Source organism: Dipteris shenzhenensis, chromosome 25, assembly GCF_047967505.1.
Source record: "Dipteris shenzhenensis isolate YYH24624 ecotype China chromosome 25, Dip_SZ_1.0, whole genome shotgun sequence".
NCBI classification, from domain to species: domain Eukaryota; kingdom Viridiplantae; phylum Streptophyta; class Polypodiopsida; order Gleicheniales; family Dipteridaceae; genus Dipteris; species Dipteris shenzhenensis.
The window spans coordinates 957,308-984,942 of NC_141620.1; the positions used below are offsets into that span (position 1 = coordinate 957,308).

The 27,635-nt window shown below is 42.8% G+C and overlaps 1 protein-coding gene across 1 annotated transcript; it reads left to right on the forward strand.

Moving 5' to 3' along the window:
• The first annotated feature begins 2,105 nt into the window (after nucleotides 1–2,105).
• Nucleotides 2,106–11,916, forward strand: SMC3 (structural maintenance of chromosome 3). The gene is made up of 28 exons (XM_087396360.1): nucleotides 2,106–2,251; nucleotides 3,446–3,535; nucleotides 3,712–3,813; nucleotides 3,913–4,089; nucleotides 4,305–4,435; nucleotides 4,625–4,703; nucleotides 4,809–4,966; nucleotides 5,057–5,132; nucleotides 5,310–5,438; nucleotides 5,521–5,665; nucleotides 5,787–5,917; nucleotides 6,007–6,159; nucleotides 6,256–6,445; nucleotides 6,561–6,694; nucleotides 6,845–7,003; nucleotides 8,338–8,646; nucleotides 8,801–8,977; nucleotides 9,147–9,230; nucleotides 9,345–9,554; nucleotides 9,644–9,733; nucleotides 9,894–10,015; nucleotides 10,199–10,354; nucleotides 10,446–10,553; nucleotides 10,640–10,700; nucleotides 10,803–10,937; nucleotides 11,093–11,180; nucleotides 11,274–11,346; nucleotides 11,439–11,916. Exons 1-28 carry the CDS (start codon nucleotides 2,135–2,137, stop codon nucleotides 11,554–11,556), a joined length of 3,702 nt encoding a protein of 1,233 aa, XP_087252486.1. The 5' UTR covers nucleotides 2,106–2,134; the 3' UTR covers nucleotides 11,557–11,916.
• Nucleotides 11,917–27,635: the final 15,719 nt, after the last annotated feature.

The following is a 27,635-nucleotide window of genomic DNA, read 5'->3' on the forward strand; positions in this document are numbered from 1 at the left end:
GATTGGGAGATGACCGCTAATGTTTATGGCACTTATGGATGTGATTGAGGTCAGCTATTATTTGCCAAGTTTCCTATGATAGCTCTGAGCTTGGTCTCATGGTAACAAAGAGAATGAGCAACAAGCACTTAACCCTTCATTATAGGTACACCACATGTTGGGCATTTGTATTATAATGCCTCAATGAGAGATGAACTTCTATGGGCATGAGAGAGAAAGAGAGAGAGAGAGAGAGAGAGAGAGAGAGAGAGAGAGAGAGAGAGAGAGAGAATAACTACTAGGAGAGTACTAGGGCTACCATTGGGCAACCAAAAATAAGAGAAATAGTCTCGTTGGGATATGTGAGTCTATTTAATTTAATACAAAAAGAAACAACGTGGGCATCCCCCGAGGTCTAGCCACCTACCCAAAGCATATAGAGAATGTAAAGATGGTATAATAGTTGCCATCAACTTGTGTGTGTTATTGGTTTGGGGTGGCATCCCCACAATGTTTGCATTAGAGGGTTTGGCGATGTGGAAAGGCCATCATGTTGTGAAAGTGCATTGGTTTGGGATGGCATCCCCCACAATGTTTGCATTAGAGGGTTTGGCAATGTCGAAAGGCCATCATGTTTGCACCAGTTAAGCTAAGTGATAATGGTGCCCTTGGGGAATGACAAACCCTACTTCACTCCTTGCATTTGTAATGTGCCCCCCTTGATGTTGATGTTTATTACAACATAATTGTAACAATGGTTCCTTTGGATCAACTCTAAAGCATAACTTATACGATCACTCATGTTTACACAACCGACGACTAGTATATCAAGTAACAAACATTAACCTATGGTTAAAAGTAGTGGATAATCCATGCCAAGAGGATTGAACCATCTAACCTTACATTAAAGCTTGCATAATGATGACGAGGTAGTTATCCATGGTAGGAGAGTTGAACCATCTAACGCTACATTAAAGCTTACAATGAGGATGAGGTAGTAATCCTCAATGTGACCGATGTAGGTTTAGTTTAACACCTGCATAGCAAACAAGAAGTCAACAAGATAGTAATCCTTCATGTGATCGATGTAGGTTTAGTTTAACAAGGTAGATAAGCCCCAATAGGGTGTGCTTAAAACATGAGAGGTGTGAGGATGATGATAAAGAGTTTGTTATTTAAGGGAATATGGTGCTTAAATATGGGGGGTAGGCTAGCCCTATAAGAAAGCAAGAGGTGTTAAAATGATGACCTTATACGGGTCCTTCCACTCTAGTGAACCCCGGCTTGTATCAAGCTGCATAGCTAGCCATGAGCTCCATTTCACATTGTTGCACGAGTGCTAGCTATTCAGCATGAAACCAAAATGTTTCAATGTGCCTCACTCATAGGAGCTTTTGTAGCCCATCGTGGAGCTTGATAATGGCTTTATGAGTGGCTGACAATGGGGATGCAAGTTTGTGTTTGAGGTTAAGGGTTGTGAACAATGATAGCTAGCGTCTTCCATGCTATGGAAGGGCCCTCTTCCTCTTTTAGTTTTTGCCCATGCCCCTCCCCCCCTCCGCTTGCCCTGCACACACGAGGGGCACACCGCCTGTGGCCTACACTAATAGGTAGCAAGTTTCCTCCTCCAACGGGAATCGAAAGTTGGTAGTCACTCAAGTGGGCAAGTGTTCAAACTGCTTGAGCTGCCCCACTGCTCTGCAAAAGGGGGTCACTTATGTAGGAGGTCACTTATGTAGGATTTGAACTCAATGCTCTACAAAAGGGGTGCTCCCACAAGGTCAAGTGTGTAGGATTTGTACCCAAGACCGATACCTCTAACCATCAAAGTAAACCATCAAACTTTAAATTGAGTGTCATCCTTAACCCAAGACCGATACATTTAACCATCAAAGTAAACCATCGAACTTTAAATTGAGTGTCATCCTTAAGCACGGGAGATGCTAAACATAGGGTGGGCTAGACAAGCCCAATCAGATGAAAGCAGCTGAACTAGAGTGTTCACAAGGTCTTGTTGCTGTGCTAAGAAAGTTTTCCCGCTGTACTAGAATTTGAATTTGAAAAGGAAGAGGAAACGCTCTCACTCTCTTTTCTGCTCACGCATCCTTGCCCTCCCATCCTCGCCATCGCCATCGCCATCTCCATCTCCATAGCCATGGGGCGCCCTGCTTCTCATCCCCCTCCCTCCCTCCCTAGACTCTTCATCCGCGAAATGGTCATGGAAAATTTCAAGTCATACGCCGGTGAGCAGCGCGTCGGCCCCTTTCACAAGGTTCGTTTCTACATCGCTTCTCTGTCGTTCGTTCACCTTTCTTTGAACGCAATTTGGTGGATCCTTCGTTTGCTCCTTCGCATCGAGCTTCGCTCATTGCCATCCAACCTCAAAAGAATGAAACAACAAACCATCTATCGCCTAGAATGCCAGCATTTGGAATTCTTCCGAGACAATGAAGCTTTGAATCACAGTTTTTAAATTCTCTTGGTAAGCAGCCTGACCCCCGTTTAGCCATCTTTCTTTATGTATCGCACCAAAGATCGTCTATTGGGTATCTTCAAAGAGCATGTTCATCCTGAACCTGCGCCAGAAACACGCGACGCATTTTTCTCTGTGCATCCCAAGTGAAAATAACGTTGTTGGCTTCCAATGAGAAGGTTTTTTATCAATGTGGCCCGAAGTGCAACCAAATGTGACGCTCGTAACTGTAACAGTCTCGATACAAATCATGCCTCAAGCTTCCGGCATCGCGTCTGTAGTTGGCGGGGTTGCACTTTTGCAAGTCTTACAATTGCAAATTCAAACCACAAACTTAGCGTCTGTCTCCAAAATTCAAAGCAGTACCCAAATTGCATGCCCCTTCCTGGGAAAAGGCAACAATGACAAGTGTGTGTTCGAAAAAAGCTGTATATAAAGCATTAGAGTAAGGTTTGAATGTCAATGAAGAGGAAGGGGAGCAAGCAAAAACTTGGCTCTGGTTTCTAAAGCGAGCAGACCGTCCTGCTGATGGCTTTGGAACTAACGTCCTGCAGTTGAGTTAATGGAATTCCCTGTTGGTTCGAGGGTTGACGAAACAAGTGCAAGAGAAATTCCATTCCCTCGTGAAGAGGTTTGTTGGTGGTCATTCCCGTAACATCTTCTATGTCTACTCAAATCAGCTGTCATACTAATGCAGCCAAGCATCATCGCTGTGCTAATAATCCTCTTGGTTGAGAAAGCGTAAAAAGAGCTCATATCAGTGGCAGGTTGCGTATCTCACTTCAGTCAGTAGATAGAAAAGTCCATATCTCTACTTGGCCTTTATCTCATGAACGAGCTTGACTTTGGACTGTGCCATTGAGGCACACAGAAAACTTTGTTTGCATCATTACAGGGAGATTCTTAGTGACGCGTTTGTTTTTGTGTATGTAGCCATTAAAAGGCGTAAAACATTTAACAACTTAGCGTGATTGATTTTCCTGGCACATGCAGAGTTTTTCTGCGGTCGTAGGACCCAATGGAAGTGGAAAAAGCAATGTCATTGATGCAATGCTTTTTGTCTTTGGCAAGCGTGCCAAGCAGGTAATGTTTGCAATCTTCCTTCTTTCTGCTGGGGTATAGGTCCTTACGCAGAATGTGAGCCCACGTTGTGTACCTCTTGTGTTTCGAAGCTGAACTTTTATTATAGAAATAGTTGGCAGCACTGATGTACTTGCTACCTTGAAATTTCTGTTTTTTTTTGTGCACCTTTGTTACAGATGCGCCTGAACAAAGTGGCAGAGCTAATTCACGACTCCTCAAATCACCAAAACCTGGATAAAGCACGGGTGTCAGTGCATTTTCAAGAAATTATAGATTTGGTAACTCACTTTGTTCTAATTCTCCGTATCTACGTTCTTGAGATTGTAATTGATTATTAGGAAGAAGGGTAAGCTAACTGCCCTTCATGCCTCTCACAGGATGATGGTAGTTACGAGCCTGTTGCAGGATCAGACTTTACAATCACAAGAGTGGCCTTTAGAGACAGCTCATCAAAATACTTTATTGACGACCGTGCTAGCAACTTCACCGAAGTGACAAAAAGGCTGAAAGCGAAGGGGGTGGACCTGGATAATAATCGCTTTTTGATCCTACAGGCATTTACGAAGCTTAGTCCGCATCAAAATATTATGAAGATTTTATTACTACCTGCTTGAGAGTTAATCAAGACACGCGCAAGGCTTGAACATTTCAAGCCTCTACTAGAAGAAATCAGCACTTGAGCATGTGTCTAATGAGAGAAGATCTGACGAGAAACCAAGGTCAATTTAGATTTCAAGGAGGATTAACCGTTGGTTCTGCAATCCTGCAGGGGGAAGTGGAACAAGTCTCTTTGATGAAGCCAAAATCACAAGGACCGCACGATGAAGGTTTTCTGGAGTATCTGGAAGATATAATTGGTTCTATTCAATATGTGGAGAAGATCGACGAGGCTAGCAAGCAGTAAGTCCTGCTAGAGGTGTCTCAATGTTCCAATGTCAAGCTTAATAACCACGGTCACTAAAAGGCACAGCTAAATTGTTTGATTGATTTGTTTTTTGCTTCATCTTGTCCTTTTCCCCTTCTCTTGAAGACTTCTTAATAGAGAGCATTGCTAGTTACTACCACTTTGACGGAATGTCGTGCTTCCAGACTCGAAATTCTAAATGAGGGGAGAGGAAGCATGGTTCAACGAGTCAAGATTGCTGAGAAGGAAAAGGATGGTCTGGAAGTAAGTGCATCTGTTATCAAGCACGGTAATGGTGTGCTTAAGTTCATTCTTACATCCAGAACAGGCAATGTAATACCTAGAAGTTCAATTTGTAATGTTCCTCAGGGTGCCAAAAATGAGGCCGAAAGCTACATGCTTAAGGAGATAGAACTATTCAAATGGAGAGGCAAAGCTGCTGACTTAGCTTTAGCACATGCAAAGACAAATACTATAAGCACGAAGCAAAATGTTGCAGAACTTGAAGAAAGCTTGAAATCAGAAAGGTACTTCATACATAGCACTGAATCGGAGCTCCATTTTTGAATTTAATTATAAATGGTGCTGCTCAAAGTTCGCCTTTAATGATCAAACAGAGAAGCGTTTGCACAACACTCAAAAGCAATGAAAGAACTGGAGGTCAGGTACAACAAACAGAACAAAAGGCGTGAGGTGCTCAAACTCTACCTTCATTTAGTGACGGATGTGCTCAATTGAGTTTGATCGAATGTCGGAAAGCCTTGTCTGTCCTTGCAAAGTCCTACATGTTGAACCTGATCGAAGTGTTTGTGGGCGGATCCTCTGATCACATATTTCCAGCTCATCAAATTTTGATGCCTTTTGACGTAGGAGCTTGAAGATGATTTGAAAAGCTGCGCCGAAGAGTTCAAGGAGTTTGAAAGGCAAGATCTCAAGTATCGTGAGGATCATAAGCACATGAAGCAGAAGTTGAAGAAGCTTGATGAGAAGATCGCCAAGGTATAGCCTTCGAAACAAATATTCGTATCACAGTATTATTCGTTTTTTGAAGCTAGATCAATATCAATTTGTTTGTTTCCAGGAAACTGCAAAGATTCAAGAGACTGAGAAGGAAACAGAGGATTCTACATCAACAATCGCAAACCTAGAAAAGGATGTGGTGAAGCTTTCAGAGAAACTCAGCGAAGAAGAAAAAGTGCTGGACAAAATAAAAGAAAGCTCAAAAGGTTTTGACTATGTTCGTTAAATTGTGAATGCCAGTCTTCTGAAATTTTGCTGAGGCTATACGACATTTTCTGTTTCGATTTATGTCATTAAGTTAATTTCCTGAATTTTTAATAACATCAGGAGAAATCGAAAATTATCGGGAGCAATTAGCAGCTGTGCGTGCTGACTTGGAACCCTGGGAAAAGCAGTTAATCGACTGCCAAGGAAAGCTCGATTTGGCAAGTTCTGAAAGTAGGCTTTTGAGCGAGAAGGTGAGTGTTTTGAGAACTGTACTTAGAAGTGCAGATAATATCTGAGGGAAATGAGGATGCCGTAAATCATAGAAGAGCTATATGTGCAGCATGATTCAGAGCGAAAAGCATTTGAGAAAGCACAAGATCAGATCAAATCTATTCAGCAAAAGCTTGTCGTCAAAGAGAAGGAATTACAAAATATCGATGCTGCAATACAGAAAAATCGTTCTTCTGCAAGAGAAGGGCACCAAAATGAGCAGGTGCAAGATACTAGGGTCTTTTGGAGCTCTCTTTCATTTTCGTGATTACCATTTTTCTGATCATTGCGTGTAATTGTTTTATTTGAATCCTTTCAGTTGTACGCAAAAGAGGGAGAAGCTGTTGCTTCACAAGAGCAGGTGGCCAGACAGAAAGTCAGTGAGTTGCGTTCTGTATTAGAGTCAGAGAAGAGTCAAGGATCTGTGTTGAAAGCAATATTACAAGCAAAGGAATCTGGGGAAATTCCAGGAATATATGGCCGTCTTGGAGATCTTGGAGCCATTTCTGGTATGTGATTTGAATGCAATCTCCTGCATGTTTATTGGACTCACGTGTCGTCAGTTTGATAATCTTTGAATGCTATGTGCTAATCAATTCTTTTCATTGTGCTTGTTGACTGCAGCGAAGTATGATGTGGCAATTTCAACTGCTTGTGGTGCATTAGACTACATTGTTGTGGAGACGACTTCTTCAGCTCAGGCTTGCGTGGAGCTTTTACGGACCAGAAACCTTGGAGTAGCAACCTTTCTGATTTTGGTAATTAATGCTTGTAGAAGCCATCTGATTGAGTTATGTTTTTAACATATAGCAATCGTCATTACAAACGTACAAATTTGTGGCTGGAGTTGCCATAGCAGGAGGTTCTTTTCTTTGGAATCGAGTGATACATTCATGCGTATTTTTCAGGACAAGCAAGAAGGCCATCTTCAGAAAATGAAAGAGAAGGTTCAGACACCAGAAGCAGTGCCTCGCCTGTTTGACTTGGTGAATACTGAAGATAACAGGCTTAAACTGGCATTTTTCTGTGTCTTGGGAAACACAGTTGTAGCTAAAGATTTGGATCAGGTATGCTTCAACTAGTCAACCTATATGATTGCATGTATGTCTATGCACTGAGGGTATTGTAGTGCTATCATATCAAGGGCTGTATAAACACAAATAGAGTTAGCTAAGTATTGGTCTCTTTCAGATGGAGGTGACAATCACCTGAACTATAGTTATGTAGTTTCACAGACATGATTCAATTCAAATGCAGAGGACAAAACGTGCAGGAGTTTTGGTGAGGGCTTTGTTGCCCAGGTAGACTAGTTACAATTGCCTCCTTTTAATCCCCCATCCCCCCCTGCCTCCCTCCCTTCTCAACCTGTGAGCTGTCTGTGGAGTCTCCGATCTCAAACTATATATATCTAGATGAATCCAGGATTATGCCCCCTTGTCTGCCATATGTTTAATAAAATCTGATTATCCTAGCAATTACTTGCATTCCACACTTAATCTTTGTGTGGAAATTAATACTATGTGAGATCAATGAAAAATTGTGGGGCAAACAAACATAAGGTGTGACATTGTCTCAAACATCTCAGGGATTCTCATTTTGGAGGATCCTCTAACCCTTTATAAGTAAGAATGCTCTAGTCATTCGACACAGTTGAAAAAATCTCGCTCCATTTTACATTCTAGTGGAGCGTAAGTGCAGATTGAATATCCAGTTGGCTATATCACAAAGATCCTTATACCTATGTTAAACTGGTATCCCTACATTATTCAGTTCTGATGTCCTTAATAAAAATCTAATATCTTTAGGTTGGCCTGAATGGGCCAAAGATTGTAGGAATTGGCTCGCCAGATGGGGGTGGGAGGAGCTTTTGGAGAATCTTAGAAAAGATGAGGATGGAGAAAGGCTTGCCTAGAGGCTAGAAGAACTTGTGGAGAAATGGGAGATTGATCCAGGAAAAAGTTGGTTATGAAAAGGCACAGTTTTGCCGAGAGAAGATGATGCTCATTATGGTAAAAGAGAAAGTAGGTTCTTTTGGGAGAAGCTTAATTGACAATAAATGTGTAAGTTCAATTTGAGATGGTGTAGAATTTCTTGAAAGAAGCCACTGTGCCTATTATATGGGTACCTTTGGAGAAAATTTCCTTGCTTTGAACTATCCATAGATGTGAATCATGTCTCAATGTTCGATAAAAGATAAACCAAGGTGTTTGTTTGTAAAACCAAGTGCAAGTGCCCGTGTTTATTTGTTCCTATTGTTCATTAAAAATCCTCAATGTTGAAGATTCCAGTCTTCCCTTGAAGGCATTTGCATGTCTTGTCTCAAAAGCCAGATCTCCAATTTATATTTACAAATTTTCAATTGGGTGCATTTAAGGAGAGATAGTGGTTTTTGCATTGACAGGCTACAAGAATTGCTTACGGCCCTGACAAGGAGTTCAGGAGGGTTGTAACTTTAGATGGTGCAGTATTCGAGAAGTCTGGTACTATGAGCGGAGGTGGCAACAAGCCTAAGGGAGGACGAATGGGAACTGCGATTAGAGCTTGCAGTGTGTCTGCAGACGCCATGACCAAAGCTGAGCAGGAGTTGGTAGCATTGACACAACAACATACAACCTTGCAGGAAAAAGTTGATGCTGCAATAAAGCAGTATATGACAGCTGAAAAGACTTTGACACAACTTGAACTTCAGTTAGCAAAGACTCAAATGGAGGTTTGCTGCTGATCTCTTTCATCAAGTGGTTAACTGGGGCTTCGACAAATCACTGCTATTTTGTATTGATACTAGTAAAAGGGCTTTTCATTCGTTCGTATATATAATTTTGAGTGAATTACTTTTTTTTGAATGTTTATGCATCTTTGGCCAGATTGAAGGCTTGAAGGCCCAGCAGCAAGGCTTGGAACAGCAGCTTGAGTCCCTCAGGGCTGCCGCAGATCCCAGCAAGGCAGACTTGCAAAAAATTGAAGAACTTGAAAAGTGTGTGGCTAGTGCAGAATTAGAGATGTCTAGACTGAAAAAGAACTCAAAGAGCTTGAAAGAAAAGGTTGCACCTTTTAGATTTGAGATTTACATGTTTGCATATCCTCCTCAAAAATTTGCAACCATTACATTAAAATCTTTATGTTGACCTTTCAGATTTGAGATTTACATGTTTGCATATCCTCCTCAAAAATTTGCAACCATTAGATTAAAATCTTTATGTTGCAAATCAGGCAGACGAACTGCAGAGGAAAATGGAAAATGCAGGAGGAGAGAAGCTGCAGCAGCAAAAGGCTCTTGTTGAAAAGCTTCAGGCGGTTAGTTTAATGTATTTTGAGGTTCAGATCGCTAATAAATTCTTACTTGTAATTTCCATGCCTGTGTTTTAAAGTCAAATATCCTTGATAGCTTATTGCTCTCAATTGCTGCAGAATATTGATGCCAAAAACACAGAAGTCAATCGAAGAAAGGTCCAGATTACAACAGGCACCAAGGCAATTCAAAAGTTGAAGAAGGCAGTTGATGATGCAGCTAAAGAGAAAGCAGCTGCCTCAGAAGAGAAAGAGAAAAGAGCATTGGATTTCAAAGAGATAGAGAAGAAGGCTTTTGTAGTGGAGGAAAAGTATAAAAATCTGCAACAGGTGTCTGGAAACTCATCATCATTGCTTTGAGACCTGCAATGGAGAACCTGAGTTCTAAATCAGTATGCTTAATAATCATTGCTTTGCAGATTTTAGAGAAGCAACGTGAAGAATTGGAGACTGCCCAAAAGGATTACATTGATAGGAAAAGAATAGTGGATGAGCTCCGTACAGGCGAGGTTAGTGGGTGAATATAGCGTGCAAAGTTTCTTTCTATAACACACATGCGGTTTCTTTCCTTAAAAATATTCCTTTCGCAGTAAGGGAATAAGCCATAGGTCAGCTACTGTCTTCACTGAAATCCTCACCAGGATTCAAAGCTTGTCCAATTGGATTCAGGTGGACGCACAGTACAAACTGGATGATCTGAAAAAGGTTTTGAAAGATTGGGAGATGAAAGCAAAAGGATATCAGAAACAAATGGACGAGATTAGTAAAGATCTGCGCCAGCATGTGGACCAGTAAGGGCGTACTATTTGTATTCTGTCACAAAAACATGTTTGAGAAAATGTTCTGTTTCACTGTGGGGAAAAGGCCCGTGCTTTTCTATTCATTGTTAGCTTGTTGCTTCTTTCACTTGAGTTTTAGGTTGTAAGAACTTTAAACCAGAATGCTCTCTTATGATTGTCTTATTTGTTGTACAGGATACAAAAGGAAGGCATAGATCCAGGACTTCTACAGATGGCCTTGGCAATTGAGCAACTCGTTGAAACAAATGAATTGGCCGTTGTTGCTGATAAGGTTGCACTGGTTGAAGCCCAACTCAAAGAGATGAAGCCAAATTTGGATGCCATAACAGAGTATGCCCTCTGTCGTTTACTGATGATGTTCTGCCTGCTCAAATGTAGCGCATGATGCGACTATATTTTTACGTTTCCTTGTTGCATGAAGGTACCGGACAAAGGCAGCTGTCTATGATGAAAGGGTTAACGAGCTTAATGCAGTGACCCAGAAAAGGGATGATCTCAAAAAGATATACGATGAGCTACGAAAGAAAAGGTGAAACGTAAATAAATATCTAGTCCATTCTATATCAGACTTTGTAGACTTCAGCTACTAACAAATTCGAGTTCTGCTGTTTGTAGGTTGGATGAGTTTATGGCTGGATTCAATGCGATCTCGTTGAAATTGAAGGAGATGTATCAGGCTTGTGCTTCTTTACCTGCAAACTAATATGCAAGATGAGGTGCCATCGATTGCTGTTCCTGTTTCGATGCCAAGCTCTAAAGCGCGATTCTGTTGTTACAGATGATAACTTTGGGTGGGGATGCTGAACTAGAGCTTGTAGACTCTCTTGATCCTTTTGCCGAAGGAGTTGTGTTCAGTGTCCGACCACCTAAAAAAAGCTGGAAGAATATTGGGAACTTGTCAGGGGGCGAAAAGGTGCAAAAACACTCAGATTTTCTGCAACAAAATTCGAACTTGATGTGCAGATATTTTAAACTTAGGTTTCATGACAGTAATACCGAGTTGGCAATAATTTGCTTCATGAACTTTTGATAGACTTCTGAAATTAGCTAGTTGTCGAGTATTTGCAGACGCTTAGCTCTCTGGCACTTGTCTTTGCTCTACATCACTACAAGCCTACACCTCTCTATGTGATGGATGAGATTGATGCTGCTCTTGGTGAGTTTCCTTCCATGCATTTCACGAAAAAAGAGTTTCCTTCCATGCAGCTAAGTTTCTTACCATAAGATCGCCTCGCGTGTCGGTTTGTAGATTTCAAGAACGTGTCGATTGTGGGCCACTACATCAAGGATCGTACCAAAGATGCCCAATTTATCATCATCAGGTAACAGAAATTGTTGCAGGCCACACGATGCTTTCCAACTTCTGGCAGGCTGGTTTGTTTCTAGAATTGACAAAGCTTTTACTTCCCCACAGCTTGCGGAACAACATGTTTGAGCTTGCAGATCGGTTGATAGGCATCTACAAGACTGACAACTGCACCAAGAGTATCTCCATCAACCCCAGCAGCTTCGCAATAGCTTCCACCTGTTGACAGCCCCAACTCCGCGCTGCTCGCTTCGACTATCAATGTCTCGCTGATCGTGTCACAGAAACTTGTACAGCAAAGTGTTTCCTCTACCTGGAACGACGCATAGATTCCAGAGACGCTGTAATTCATCCATTCGTAAATGGATTGTATCAATATTGCGGAAGTTTGTATCTATTTTCATCCCGCAACAAATATTCTCAGAGGATATCAGAGACGAGATGCGTTTTTCTCCTAACGTTGTGTAAAATGACCTTCACATATGTTAAGTTAGCTCAGTCTTCTGGTTTTGCCACCTTTAGCACCCGGTATCGATTCTCTATACCGTTGGCCAGCCTAGACCTTTTCTTAGATTCTTTGCTTTTCTTTCATTAGAGCAAGAGAATGGACAGCAAAACATGAATCCCCTATGCCTTGCTTGAAGATAGACATGTCCATTTTGACTTTAGCAAGTTGATTCATCCATAGTAATAAGTTTTTCCTATCATGATAAAGTCCATTTCCATGTTGAAGCCTATCTTCCCATTGTGTTTTTGCTAATTCTTTGGATGATAGCGAGTGGTGTTTGTTAGAGTTTGTTAGTGGGACTATTGAATTATCATGACTTTCTTTCTTTTAAGATAATTCACATCTGTGCTTTTCATATAAGTGGTTCAATCTTTTAGGATTCTTTTCAAACCTTACATAATTTTATCTTCCAAATTTGGTAGCTTTGAAACAAGTAACGATGTCTACCATGGCATAGTGAACATTACTTTAGATACTCTTCATACTCTTAAACCAATAGGTCAAGCCTCTCTAGCACTCATTGAGAATAATGAAACTTCACAAAGCAATCATGGATCATGATGAGAAAGGGAGTTGGGTAATAATACCCTTTGGGAATTGTAGATTGGACACTCCCTACCCAAAGTGTCAAGGAAGGTTATAACACTCATCTACTTTTGCTAGAGATGAGTAATAAAATTGGGGATATTATCTTAAATTATGAAAATGACTTGATACTTTAGAGAAAGATCTTGTTCGAGTGGAGGAATTAAAGAATAACATTGGGGATAACATTCCATGTTTCCTATCTCTAGAGGACCAAGAAATCTAGGGATTGTTTTTCATTTTGTTTTGAGAGGAGGCAATAACCTTACCACCCTAACGGGGTTACTTGTATACTCTCTCAAAGTGGAATTCCAGGTAGTTACATCCAAACATTAAAAAAAAAAAAGTGGACTTTTAATAATCTCAATCTATTAGTTTCTTTAAGCAGTGATATCTTACAATTTTGGGCCTCTCTTTGAAATTGAAATAGATGAATGCAAAAAACATTGCCCTTAAGAGGCAATTTCAAAATGTCCCTTGTGCTCCTCACCACCCTTATGGGGTTGCCTTTATACTCTCTCAAAGTGGAATTTTAGGTTGCAACATCCAAACATTAAAAGAAATGAAGTGGACTTTTAACAATCTCAATCTATTAGTCCTTTAACTAGTGATATCTTAAAATTTTGGGCTTCTCTCTTTGAAATTGAAATAGAAGAATGCAAAAAAGTTGCCCTTAAAAGGTAATTTCAAAATGTCCCTTGTGCTCCAATTTCATCCTTAATGATAAGATGAGGCTCCAATTTTGGTGCTAATAGGGTAGCTAATTATAAAAGCTTATTGTGGAACTTGGAAGCCAAAGAATGCACCTAGAAGGGGTGGATGCCTAACATTGTTCCTTTTAGTTAATGGGCCAAGGTTTGGAGAGGTGGTGTTGCTCTCACAATGGAAGTCGCACTTTGGTAGAGGTTTAATAAACAAAATCCAAGATACCATAGACGTATCCACTCCACATATTGATGTTTCGATAGATGACACTTTTCGTAATTGGGGAAGCTCCAAATCTTCAAATATCCATAAAGTTAATATGTCTTTTATTGTTGATATTGATGTATCATTATGAAGAAACTTAAGTGGTCTTCTTTATAAAATAGGTATATGGAATGTAGTGAATAGCTTTTTATCATTAGAAAGACTTGTTGAATTACAAAATTGGATTCTTTCTAACTCTTACATCAAGTGTTGAAATTGTGTTTTGAAGCAAATAAAAAGAATTCCAATGGGCTTTTCTTGCTCACCACATTGGCTGTAGCCTTAGTATAAACTATCCTTCATCTTAAGATTAATGAAGCTAGGAAGAGAAGATTAACTTCCTTTGTTCAAATATTCCTTTAAGTACATTGATGACTATGTTTTAGGAATTACGCTTGTGCTTAAGATGATTAGAAACATTTTGGAAATGATATGTTTTGGGCTTCATGACTCATGAGAAGCTCACTATTAGTCCCAAAATGTCCCTGCTTTGTGACTTTGGAGCATCTCGCTATGAGTCTCAAAATGGTCCCTCTTAATTTGTGCTTCCCAATGGAGTGCAAGTGCATATGTTGGAACTTGGGGTGGCAAACACTTGGACTTGAGTGTGCTTAGAGAACCTTTATAGAATAGCTATTTAGAGTTGGTTCCCATGGATTGGATTTTCATATTTGCTATAGCTTGCAATTTCGATGATTTCACCTTTCTACAGAAGAGCGATCTGAGCTAATCGTGAAAAGTTATGACTCGGGAAGAGTTTAGGGTTTAACCCTAAACCTACATCCATTTCCTATAAAAACCCACTCCACCCCCTCATTCTTCTTCTTGCACATCTAGCCTCCATCCTCTTTCCCATTTTGAGCCCTATGCAAGACACTCCTCCCTCTCCATTGACCACCACCCTACTCCCATCCTCACAAGGTGAGTTATTTCGAGCCCTTCTCGCTACGATAACCTAGCCATCCACCCACCGTTCATTCACCCTCAACAATCCCATTACATCAAGAAAGACTTGAGAGAGTTCAGGTGACCATCTCTTCCTCCCTTTGGATTTTCATCAAAGCTTTCTGTCTGTCAAGTTTCCTCCACTCCCCCCACCCTCCAACCCCCCCCCTCCATCCCCTCCACCCCACCCCCCCCTCCAACCCCACCCCCATCCCCCCTCCACCCCCCACCCCCTCCCCCTCCACTTCCCCCCCCCCCCCTCACAAGGTGAGTTATTTCGAGCCCTTCTCGCTACGATAACCTAGCCATCCACCCATCGTTCATTCACCCTGAACAATCCCATTACATCAAGAAAGACTTGAGAGAGTTCAGGTGACCATCTCTTCCTCCCTTTGGATTTTCATCAAAGCTTTCTGTCTGTCAAGTTTCCTCCACTCCCCCACCCCTCCAACCCCCCCCCTCCATCCCCTCCACCCCCACCCTCTTCCACCCCACCCCCCCCTCCAACCCCACCCCCATCCCCCCTCCACCCCCCACCCCCTCCCCCTCCACTTCCACCCCCCCCGCCCCCCTCCCCCCCCCCCCAAGACCACCACCACCTCCCTCCATCCCCCCCCCCCCCCTCCATTCTCCTCCACCCCCCCCCCCCCCCCCTCTTCCATCTCCTCCCCACCCCCTCCACGCTTCCCCCCCCCCCCTGCGGCCCTCCATCCCCTCCCTTCCTTGCACTCCACCCCCCCTCCACCCTTTCCCCCCCCCCCCCCCCCCTCTCTCTCTCTCCCCCCTCCTCCCCCCCCTTTTTCTTCTCTCGCTTCTCCCCCCCCCCCCCTCCCTCTTCTCTCTCCCTCTCCTCTCCCCCCCCCCTTCGCTATCCACTCCTCTCCCTACACTAACCTAAGGGCTTATAGCCCTTCCTAAGTCAAGGGCTTAAGCCCTTGCATTGGGGCAAGGCTATCGGTAGCCTGACGGCGCATCCGCAGTGCTAGCTAGTGATGGCGCACCGACGGTGCGCACCCATTTGGGTGGCGCTTCCCCTCCTTTGCTCGTAAGTAGGCGACGGTGCCCACACATAGGCGGCGCCCACCCCGCCATGCCAGCCTTACCGTCTCCGCCTGCGTGGCCTCTACCTCCCTCAGCCCCACCTCCCTCTCGCCTGCTCCTACTCTTTCCTCCCTTCATCCTCCGCTTGCAGCTCCTCTCCTCCCCACCTCCCCTCCACCTTTCCCCCCTTTTTACCTCCCCTCCCCCTTGGAAAAGCTGCTGGCCCTCTCCTTTCCAAATTTGCTGCCGGTCGCCAAACCCCCCCCACTGGTTTTTCTTGTTTATTAAAAAATTTATTAAAAAAAAACTAACCTAACCGTTAGACCAACCTAGGTTATATTAGTAGGGTAGGTTAGGTTAGGTTAGTAAACCACGAATAATTAGCATTAACCTTCCCTAGTTAGTTTAACTAATTTTAGTTAGTTAGGCTTACAGTTAGGTTAGCATAACCTAGGGTAGACTAGTTATAGTCTGGTTAGGTTAGATTAACTGACACTAAGTTAGTAGACTAACTTTAGTTAGTTTAACTAAATGTAGCCAATTAGGTTAGCCAAAGTAACTATTTAGTTATAGTAACTAGATAGTTAGGGTAAGAGGCTAGTTAGACTAACTAGAATTACCTTAGTTCAGTTCCCCTAGTTACAATTTAGGACCATTCACACCAAACCTTAAGACCAAGGCCCCCCCCCACCAAAAAGGCCCCATTTTACCCCTACTTCAATCCTTCATATCTCGCCTGTTTGGGACCCAAGCTGGACCCCATTTGAACCACGATTTCACACACAAAAACACCACGCTATGGGGCATTTTTCTAGCCCATTTCACACCATTTCGGCATCCCTAGCACTCGCTCATTTGTGCCCCCGTGTGGGCCTCATTTCGCACTAATTCGCTTATATCTTTACGCCGTGACCTTCGATTGACAATTCGTTTGCACCGGCACATTTCAATACACATGTGGGACAATCCTAGGCACATTATTGACACTAAGGTCCCTACAACACTAACACATTGCTAATCCTCCTAACACAACTACATCAATACCCGCACTTACGGCACAGACACCCTTTGCAACTCCCGCCTAATTTGAATGCAGCTATGCTCCGGCCAACGCCTCCGACTCCAATGCTTGCCAAATTTGCATACAACTCTGTTACAACCATCGCCTCCGACAATCATCTACCTCAATTCCCCCCTTGAAATTCAAGAAATCCTTTGACGACTCCATGCCACAACATGGCTGGATGCCGTCACGACGATGATGGGGATATTGACCTTGATGCAGAGGGTAACAATTTCTTTAATCGCAAAAATAATAACAATCAAGGGAGGCGCCCCTTGGGCAAACTCGAACTTCCCAAATATAATGGTAAGGGAGATCTAGCCCGATTCCTCTAGCATTTTGATGCCGCATGCCGAGCAGGTGGAGATCAATCCAATGAAACCAAGGTGGCCTGGTTTCCCATGGCCTTAATCGATGAAGCGTTAAAATGGTACCTAGACCTCCTAGTGGAAGAGAGAGCCACGTGGGACCTGCTTCAAACAGAATTCAAGAGGCGCTTTCAAACAGAGAGACTACAAGATGATCCCGCCCTCCAACTCAGCAAGATTGAACAAGGCCATCGAGAAGATGTACCTAGGCAAGATGAAAAGATTAATTGCCAAATGTGACCCACACCCTGATGCAAAGTACCTCATGGCCTGGTTTATTGCAAGACTAAGGAAGAAAATCCGCAAGGACATGAAAAAGATTAGTAGTTATGAAACGTTTAGTGCTGCTCATGCGACAGCCATTGACACCGAGGATGGCATGACCGACTCTGACACCAACAGTGATGATGGAAGATCTAGTGCGCGAGATAAGCACTCTAAAAAGGGCAAATCCAAGTCCACTGCTGAAACATCAAATGAAGATCGCCTAGAGGCCATGACCATGAAGCTAAAATACGAAATGATGCAAGCCATGGAACAAAAGCTTCACTTGTCTCAACCGCCACCTTAGACTTATCCACGGCAAGAAAATGTCTGGTGCCCACACTGCACGGCCAATCATACAACAAATGAGTTCCCGGTCCTAAGAGCTAGGATCACTACACAAGCAAATCCACCGCCAAGATTGTGGTGCCATATTTGCACAGTTTGTGGCCATGATGAAAATAGTTGCATTTTCAACATGCACGACAACCCGCCTCGACCTCAACAATACCAACCAGCACCCATGCTAGTGTACAGGCAATCGGCACTTGCCCAAGCGCCCCTAGCTCCGAGGCTAAATCATGTTCTTATTTAGATACAAGTCCCACAATTACTCAGGAATCCGAATCCATGACCATATCCAAGAGGGCCAAATCCATCTCCTCAGGCAGTTCCAATACAACTGCAAGTCGAGGAAGTAGACTCACCATTTGAGTATGAAGCAGAGTACCCAGTGTACTATGTAGAAGGTACAGAGGGTCTAATACCAGTCTATGCAAATCAAGTTCGAGACCCAATACACATCGAGCACCAATTAAGTGCTACGGTTGTGGAGAAAATCACCAAATCGCAAAGTGTCCTCATTGTGGTAGCCTCGCTACTGTCCAACCACTCTACAGAGATTGTGGCATAGGGCATGCCTATATGGATTTTCTCATGAAAAATAAGGTCCCACAACAAACAGAGGTTACGCATGACGTCCCAATCGGCATCATTGGGGTGGACCATCAAAGTATGGGGCCAGCAAGCGTAATATCACAACCTATGAATGTAATTACACGCCAGCAGAAAGAGGCCACCAAGGATCCTAACATTCCAATCCAACCAAGACGACTTATTAAAAAGACTGCAAAATGCCTCTACCTCTGCCAAGCAATGGCTGCCAAGCTCATTTACATCACCTCTCGAGCCTCAAATAAAAGAAGCTCCATACTCAAATGCAAAGGTGGAGAAGGTTCATTTTCAGGCACTTCAACAATGGGTACAAAAGGAACAAGCTCAATTTGAGGCTGAGAAACAAGCTCAAGATCCAATCCATGACTTGGCCCCACAAAGTATTCATACTATACTCGAGCCTCTGTTCCAACAGCAGACTCCGCAACATAATGTACTGCCATGTCAACTTGAAGGAGCCGCACTCTCTAGCATCCTAAGTTGCCCTATGTCCATTCCCATTGGAATCCTCCTACAAAATTGTCCCAATCTCTGGGAGAGTTTCAAAGGCTGGATTGAACTCGCAAATCCCCCTCCACCTATGGAAGACATCGAAGATATCCCTGTGCGGATGGGTGAGAGAGATGATATACGCAACATTACTATGCCTTTGATCCACAAGGCATATAATGAAGTCCAAGCCATAGTGGATGGTGGAGCAGGTGTAAATGTCCTATCAAAGGAGCTTTACGATGAATGGGGTCTCCCACTAATGCAAAAGGCTAATTTCAACATACGCCTTACTGATGATTCAGGGGCTAAACCCTTGGGAATAGTGAATGGCATGTCAACAAAGGTCGTAGGAGTCCACTTTTTCCTCAATTCACAATCTTGGATCTCCCGAAAAAATCCTATCAAATCTTATTGGGACATCCTTAGTTGCAAGAAGCATTAGTCCTCCATGATTGGGAAACTGATAGACTAAGCATCCAAAATCGCGACACTGCAATCAGGGTGAATGTGGGGATAGGAGCTATAAAATTGATTGTGCCTAGCACATTGGACGACACATCTTTAATGATGATCTCAAGCAAATCAACTCCCCTGCAATAGCATGCCATAGCGAGTGATACACACAAAGCAATGTCAATAACTGGATACAAACATTGGCAACCATTGACAACTGCCATTTATTAAACCCCATATTTTCGCAAATAGATGCTAAGGTGATACAGGTAGATCTTCCACTCACACATGAAGAACCAATCGATCTAGAGGTGCCATTCTTTATGGTTGACCTCGAGTGGGATAATGAACCTAAAGAAGGTACCCATACAAATGATGACTCAAAATTTCCTTGGGACCTTGAAACTGAGGCTGAGAATGTTTGAAGATCAAGTCTTTGATAATGACAGCCATTCTGCATGCCCTAAACATTGGCAACCATCGACAATTGCCATTCATTAGATCCCATATTCTCACAAATAGATGCTAAGGTGATACAGGTAGATCCTCCACTCAAACATGAAGAACCAATCGATCTAGAGGTGCCATTATTTATGGTTGACCTCGAGTGGGATAATGAACCTGAAGAAGGTACCCATACAAATGATTACTCAAATTTTCCTTGGGACCTTGAAAATGAGGCTGAGAATGCTGAAATTGAAGATCAAGTCTTTGATAATGACTTAGCCATTCTGCATGCCCTAATGGCAGTTGAGCTCCCAAAAGTTGAACCTCCAAAGTTGAATAACAGTAGAAGATCCCGCAAGAAAGCTGAAGGAGGAAATCGCAGGAAAGCCAAGGCCAAACACTTCAATGAATTTGAACGAGTCCACGGGTCCAAACAAGGATCGTCGAATTGTATCTTGCAAAGCCAGCTCCCTCAAAATCAGAACCACTGCCTCTTGAATGGTCTCCTAAGGGATTGGAAGGAGTATGCATAGCAAATGAACCCTTACTTGGGAACACCTTACCAGTGGAAAAGTTACCCCATAGCTCCCAACGTAAGAAGTTTCGGAAGTATAAAACACATGTGCAGATGAAGCTCGATCAAGAGACTTTAGAAAACGAAAGTCAAAAAGAGCCTAGAAAATTGGTTAATGAAACTATGCCACCTAGTATACATGGCACATGTCAGGCTAGTTCAACACCATCAGAGGTTGATCTTTAAGAAGTGCCGGAATACTTCAAGAATTACACAAGTGGCAGTGTCCCCATAACAATGCCAAGACCACTAAGAGAATTTGAAGTTCAAGAAACCGATAGCATTTGAGAAACTCCAATCTATGAGGGACTAGCAAAAACTCGCACAATAAACCTTGCCCTTGAAGGGGAGGAAGAAAAACTGGTTTTCATTGGGAAACAGCTTCGACAAGAAGATGAAACCCAACTCAAAGCACTCCTAATGGAATATTGTGACTGCCTAGCATGGTCATACAAAGAGATGAAAGGAATTTCACCAGATGTGGCAGTACACACGATACCTATAAGGGAAGGTGCCCACCCTAAGGTATGTGGACCTTATTGAACAAATCCTAAGTATGGCACCGTGGTTTATGACGAGCTAGAAAAAATCTTAGATGTTGGATTCATCTATCAGATAGAGCACATTGATTGGGTTTCACCCAACTTCATCGTGCCTAAACACAACAAGAAGCTCAAAATATGCGTAAACTTGAAGAATGTGAATGTTGCCACAATTAGGGATCATTATCCCCTACCCTTAATAGAAACAGTGTTGGAAAAGGTGGCAGGTTTCGAGATATATAGCTTCTTGGATGGCTTCAGTGGCTATAACCAAGTGCAAATTGCTCCTAAAGACCAATAAAAAACAACACTTACTACAGAATGGGGTATTTTTGCATATAGAATAATGTTATTCGGCCTTTGAAATGCCCCGGCCACATTCCCGTGAGTCATGTTCACAACTTTCAAGTCATTTCTGAATAAGTTTTTACAGGTCCTCTTGGATGATTTGTGCATTCACTCGAACAAAAAATACCACTTCCAATGTCTTGAAGCAGCACTAATCAAATGCAGGGAGTATGGCATCTCCCTAAATCCAACAAAATGCCAATTCATGGTCACCCACGGAGTTGTTTGACACATCATTTCTCAACATGGGATTGCGACTGACATGGACAAAATCAAAATCATCATGGAATTGCCTCCTTCTACAAATTCCAAAGATTGATAAGTCTTTATGGGACATGCTAGCTATTATCAAAGATAGCTAGACCACTTTACAAATTATTAGTGGAATTCTTACAAACAGAAGAGTGTGACCAATCCTTTGAGCTTTTAAAGTGGCACCTGATCACAGTACCCATCCTTATATCTCCCAATTGGGATATTGATTTTCATGTTCATACTAATGAATCCAAGTATGCAATTGGGAGTGTGCTTTGTCAACTTGGTGAACATAAGAAAGACTATCCATTCTACTTCTCCAGTCGACAACTCAATGATGCAGAGATCAACTATACTACCACAGAAAGAGAAGACGTAGCAACGGTGTATAGTGTTAAGAAATTTTGGCACTATCTACTAGCAAATGATTTTGTTTTCTACACCGACCATCAAGCATTGCTCTATCTTGTGAACCATCCATGTACAACAAGAAGAATAACCAGATGGCTCCTCTTGCTTCAAGAATTCAGCTTCAAAATAGTGGTCCGCAAAGGTGCCCAACACTACATTGCTGATCACATGTCTCATGTCAAGTCGGGAGAAGAAGCCACTAGAGTAGAAGACAACTTGCCAGATGCCACACTATTTCAAATAGATGCTATTCTAGATTGGTGTGGAGATATCATTGGGTGATTAATGGTAGGACGACCACCCTCTAAAATGAAAGCAGTGGATGCCAGAAAACTAATTTTAAAAGCTGCACCCTATCAACTCATTGCAGGACAGCTGTACAAGATGGGCAAAGACCAGGTTTTAAGAAGATGTGTAATGCCTCATGAGATCATGCCAATCTTGAGTGAAGTCCATGAAGGAATTGCAAGAGGACACTTCCAAGGGGAAGCCACAGCAAGAAAAGTCCTCCTCGCAGGCTACTGGTGGTCAACACTTTGAGCAGATGCCTATGAATATGCTAAAGGTTGTGATGTATGCCAATGGACCACTAAACCCCAACACAAAGACTTCAATCCCCTAACGACAGTTGTGTTGTCGCATAAAAACCATTTGAAAATTGGGGAATTGACTATGTGGGTCCCATCCATCCAACAACATCAAAGGGAACACAGGCACACTACATCTTTGTGGCCACTGATTACTTTACCAAATGGGCTGAAGCTAAAGCAGTTAGAAAGGCAAATGTCAAAAGCACAGCAAGATTCTTATAGGAGAATGTGATCACCCGATTCAGATGCCCCATTGAATTTGTGTCGGATAGAGGCACACATTTTGTCAATGAGGTAATCCAAGAACTCTTGTCTGGCTTTATGGTAATCCATAGAAAAATCACACCCTACTACCCTAAAGGGAATGGATAGGCCGAATCCACCAACAAAATATTATGCATTATCCTCACCAAGGTAGTAGAACCACAGCGTTCTGATTGGGTAGAGAAACTAAATGCAACCTTATGAGCATACCGAACCACACTCAAGGTCAATACAGGGAATACACCTTTTCAATTAGTGTACGGCCTTGAAGCTGTGGTTCCACTAGAATTTGTAATATCAAGCCCGCATAGCAGTACAGGAATGCATGGGAGATCATGAATCCTTGAAAGAAAGACTCTATCAATTGGAGAAGCATACAGAGACAAGACTAGTCATCTACCATGCCATGACAAAAAAAACGCAAAAGAAAGGCATGGTTTGACAAAAATCTTAAAGCTAAAGACATTAAGGAAGGTGACTTGGTCTTGTTATACAATGCCAAAGTACACAAGGGCAAACTCAAGTATCTAGGTCAAGGACCCTATCGAGTTAGAAAGATGAATCCCATCGAAGCTGTGCTACTAGAAACATTGGATGGAGTCCAATTCACACGATAATAAACAAGAGCCGACTAAAGTGCTACTACTTTAACACGCAAGCCATCATTGACAAAAATGAAGATTTGGGAAACCCAAGTCTTCCTTAGTTAGGATTAGATTGTATCACGAGCACTCACTTGCATATATACGTCTTCACACGTATAGGTAGCATCAATCGATTTCAACCTAGGGCTCAGAATTGATGCCTGAGTTCTAGCTGCCCTATGAAATCCCAGCAAAAAAAAAGAAAAAGAAAAGAAGCATATAGTTACTCCCTACCTAGCTACTAGGTCACATGCACTCACATGCTTTTGCTTAGACACATAGTCGATTGCATGAATAATTGTGCCACACACTTTCATTCCACACTCTCAAATGGTACACCATATGCACATGGATGCAGGTTCAGAAACAATGCCGCCACTAAAGAGGATGCGCAGAAAGAGCCCACCGCCTCAACCATGAGACCCCTCTAGAGTTTGAAGCCATCTACCTCCTCTCAACCACGGCCTCCATAGGCATTTGTGGTTCAGAGCGATAGCTCTAAGGAGGATTATGTGCATGCCATGGAGACCCAAATGCCACCCCAGTCACCACCGGCCTACACAGCCATTGACGGGGCCCAGTCATTGGAACTTGTGTGGCCTACATCGACTTATGCTCTTTCCAATGCAACAACATCTTTCTTAGAGCAAAGGGGTCTGGGCAGTTTGTATGAGAGCCTAAAATCCTTGGAGGACAGTCCTACAATGATCACATACATCAAGGAATTTCTCCATTCTTACCACTCCAGCAATGCATAGGTTGGCAAGTACGGCACCATCACTGTACATCAGAGCCCACTCAACACTATGCTCGACAGTACAGTAATTCAAAGGGCCTTCTCACTCCCAACACAAGGTTCCAAATACCCTACACGGCCTGCTGATGCTAAATTTCTCAAAGTACAGCCTCTCCTTGCCAAGGGCACAATGTTCCATAGGGATGGCATATTACTTTGCACCATCCTTAACCCTCACCTCAAGGAAGTAGCACAATTCCTATCCACAATTTTAGGGGTTAAGTGCGGCCCTTCCACTCCGCACATTTGTTTTGCTGAGTAGAAAACTAAAACAAGACTGGATCCAACACTTAGTCATCTACTTCACAAACAAACTAGATGGTTCATCGGGCCAAAAATGTAAATTTCCACACTTATTGGCTATAATCATAAAAAAAGAGCTACATGAATGAGAAATGACTCTGCCCCAGTCACCAAAACCTACTGAGGAGTTGGACATTCCCTTCTCACTAATATGGGAGCCGTCACCAACTTCTCCTACTATCACATTGGCAAATGCAGATACCTCAAAAGAAATGCCTATTCTGGAGGTCAGAATTGAGGAATTGCCCCACGAGATGCTACAACTCGGTGCACAACTGCAACCAATATATCTCCAACAACAGCAACATCTAGAGACTGAGGCAGGATTGGCACCAGAGCCTGAGGCAGGATCGGTACCAGAGCCTGAGGCAAGATCTCAACACCAGATCTTGAGGCTACATTAGCACTAGCACCGCCAATCGATGCCATGCCAGTCCATGAGCCACAAGGGGTGCTACTTCCAGATCAATAGTATGACTATTGTACCCAAGTGATTGAGATACCATTGGAACAACCCCCCACTAGTACCACAGAATCATCAGGATGGCTACATGGGCACCAATTGTATCAACAGTACCATCAGTCCTCATCACCGTCTATCATTCTCCATCATCAAGCTAGCCAAATGATCCAAATGTCTGAACTATTCACTAGCTTGGCCAAAGAGGAATATGCAAGAGAATTAGATAGACAGACAGCAACATAAATCGAAGAACAATTCAAAGCAATCGCCATAGAGGTCAAGGCACTTCGGGCACAAATAGATGAGAAGAAGGTTGAAGAAGTGCACATGAACCAAGCTCTCCAAGCTCAAGAGAAGGCAATGAGGGATGTGACCTTCAACCTCCACCAAAGCCAAACACAACTGATAGCAGTAGTACAAGCAACAGCAATCCTACAGACTTACTATAACTCCTTGACCTCCGCACATGCTCAGCAAACGGAGGCACTGGCAGAAGCATGACTCACTCTAATTCACAAAGAAGAAGAGCTCTAGGATTTCCAAGACAAGCTTGAAGACATGCAATAGTCTTTGGCAATATGCACGTTCAACATTGAAGAGCTTAAAAGGGAATGCAGAATCTTAAAGGACCAACTTGCTACCACTCAAGAGGCTAGCACTTCACAAGCAAAAGTCTTGGACCAATGGTCCAATACCACTGAAGACATTCCTCAATAGGCGAAGGTCACCTTGCAAATGAGAAAGCTTAAGGAGGCATATACATCCATCTACCATAAATATAAAGAAAAAATGGATGAGATGCAATAGTGCACAAGAATGAGGCAATGGAAGACAACATCAATGAAGTCCCACTACAATGCACAATGGTGGTGTACAAAGAGCTTGTAACCGCTCTACAAGTGGAATATCACCTCAGTGCACGAGTGCTTATTCAATGGAAGCAACTCCAAATCAGGATCATATCTACTCATCCACAAGCAAATGGGAACATTCCATAAGGACCAAAACTCTATGCATAATCTTCCAAGACTTGTCTGAAGATGATAAAAATATCTTCTGCCTATCTACACATGTCGGGTTTATAGCACTCAAGACGGATGCTTTCATCGCATATGTATGCCTCATGGGTAGTCCTCCCCTCAGGGTTATTGATGTTTTGTTGCCATTGCTACAAAGGTCATCACTATTATTTGCAAGGCATGACATAGCCGACATCCCACCCTTGCAGCTGATGATCCCATCGCACCAGCAAAAAGAAGTGTTAGAAGATGATAAGGCCTATCTCACATCCAACTTCCCATATCTAACCACTCTCTCTGCCAACCTCACAACCTCACTTCCCCTTGCTGCTACTACCCTCTTAACCTTCCCTGAGCTCCATCCTAACATCTATTCCCTTCATCGTGTCTTTTCTCATGCCTCTCACCATTTTCAACTAACCCAATAGTCACAAACTTACGAGCCCCTCACACCTAGCTTCTTCCCTTCCCTTGCTAATCCTACCCTCGAGGATTACCAAGTTGCTCAAACCATTTGCCTAGTTCTTCCCCCCCTCCCCTCTGCTCCCCCTTCCACAACTAATACTCTTTTATATTTCTCCCCCATGTCCCCAGATTCTCTCCCTGCCCCGTCATCACCTCCAACACTACTTGTGCTACCATCAGTAGGAGATGACACAATATTTGATTTTGAATATCACGATCCGGATAATCCAATTCATACTCCCATGCCAAGTTCCAATGATGGGTATGATTTTGATGAGATACCACTTCCTAGTAACCCCATCAAGGAATTTTGGAGCAAATATCCTGATATGAAAACTCGAGGTGGATGGACCCTAGACAACTTCCCTACCAACCTTCGTCAACATCAAATTAGTGAAGATTGGATAAGCAAGATGGATCCACAACCTGATTGGCACCGTCCCAAGCTCTTTGATGTAATCTTCTTGAAAGAGTACCTACATGCACCTCCATGTCTCAGAACCCATCCCAAGTTCTATGCAGTTCCACGACGTCACAGATGGGAAGCCAACATACACACTTTGGATGAAGATCATACCATTAATTGGCCAATGATCGAACCATACTCTGGTGTAGAATGGAATATCCAAGGCACAATGATCTGAGCACTTCAGCAACATGAGCAAATAATGCATGGCAACATTAATTGCTTCCTTCGCCCAAGTGCTATCTTCTGCAAAACATTGGAATACATTCTGGAGGTCCCATGTCACCTCGATATCCATTTGCCTCCACTCAGTTTCAATCCCAATGAATGGATAGATGCTCAGATTACAAGCCGACTCTATCAAAGAGTCATCTTCTTAGAAGCACGCCACGTATCTTTGTTCAAACAAATGGTGGATACAGGCTACCTAGAAACTGAGCAAAAATTGTATGGTGCCAAGGCTTTATAGTAGGATCGACTAGCACGACACAAGTTCCACAGCCACTAGATTACATGCATGGCAACGCAGCTACGTGCTCACAATAAGCCATAACCTGAGGACAGGTAATAAAATGGATCCGAGAGTATGTTCTCTCTCTGTGCCAACATGGACTTAGGTAGTACAGAATGTGTGTGTAGAGTAGCGACAAAGCTCCGCTTGTACTTGCATAAGGCTAGGAATTATCTGTCTTAGGAATCCTTAGCATGCAAGTTCTACTTGCAACTCCTACATGCATGTTCTACATGCAAGTCCGACATGTGATTCCTACATGCGAGTTCTACATGCAAGTCCTACATGTCATTCCTACATGCGAGTTCTACATGCAACTCCTACATGCATGTTCAACATGCAAGTTCTACATGCAACTCCTACATGCAACTTGCAACTCTCCTACATGCAGCTTCTATATGCAAGTTCTACATGTAGAGAGAGAATGTCTTACAATTCCTACATGCAAAGAGAGAAGCTCTCCAACTTGTATAAATACCCCATAATGGAATGAAGCCCACACTCTTTGGGGCATTGTGTTGAGTTCTACTTTGGTATTCCAAGCAATTGTATCAAGTGTCCATTC

What these genes read in the sequence shown, in the direction of transcription:
- SMC3 (XM_087396360.1), top strand. Translation starts at nt 2,135, where the DNA reads ATGGGGCGCCCTGCTTCTCATCCCCCTCCCTCCCTCCCTAGACTCTTC. An exon ending in GTAGGCTTTTGAGCGAGAAG is followed by an intron (nt 5,918 to 6,006) that starts GTGAGTGTTTTG and finishes CTATATGTGCAG; the next exon opens with CATGATTCAGAGCGAAAAGC. An exon ending in CAAAGAGCTTGAAAGAAAAG is followed by an intron (nt 8,978 to 9,146) that starts GTTGCACCTTTT and finishes GTTGCAAATCAG; the next exon opens with GCAGACGAACTGCAGAGGAA.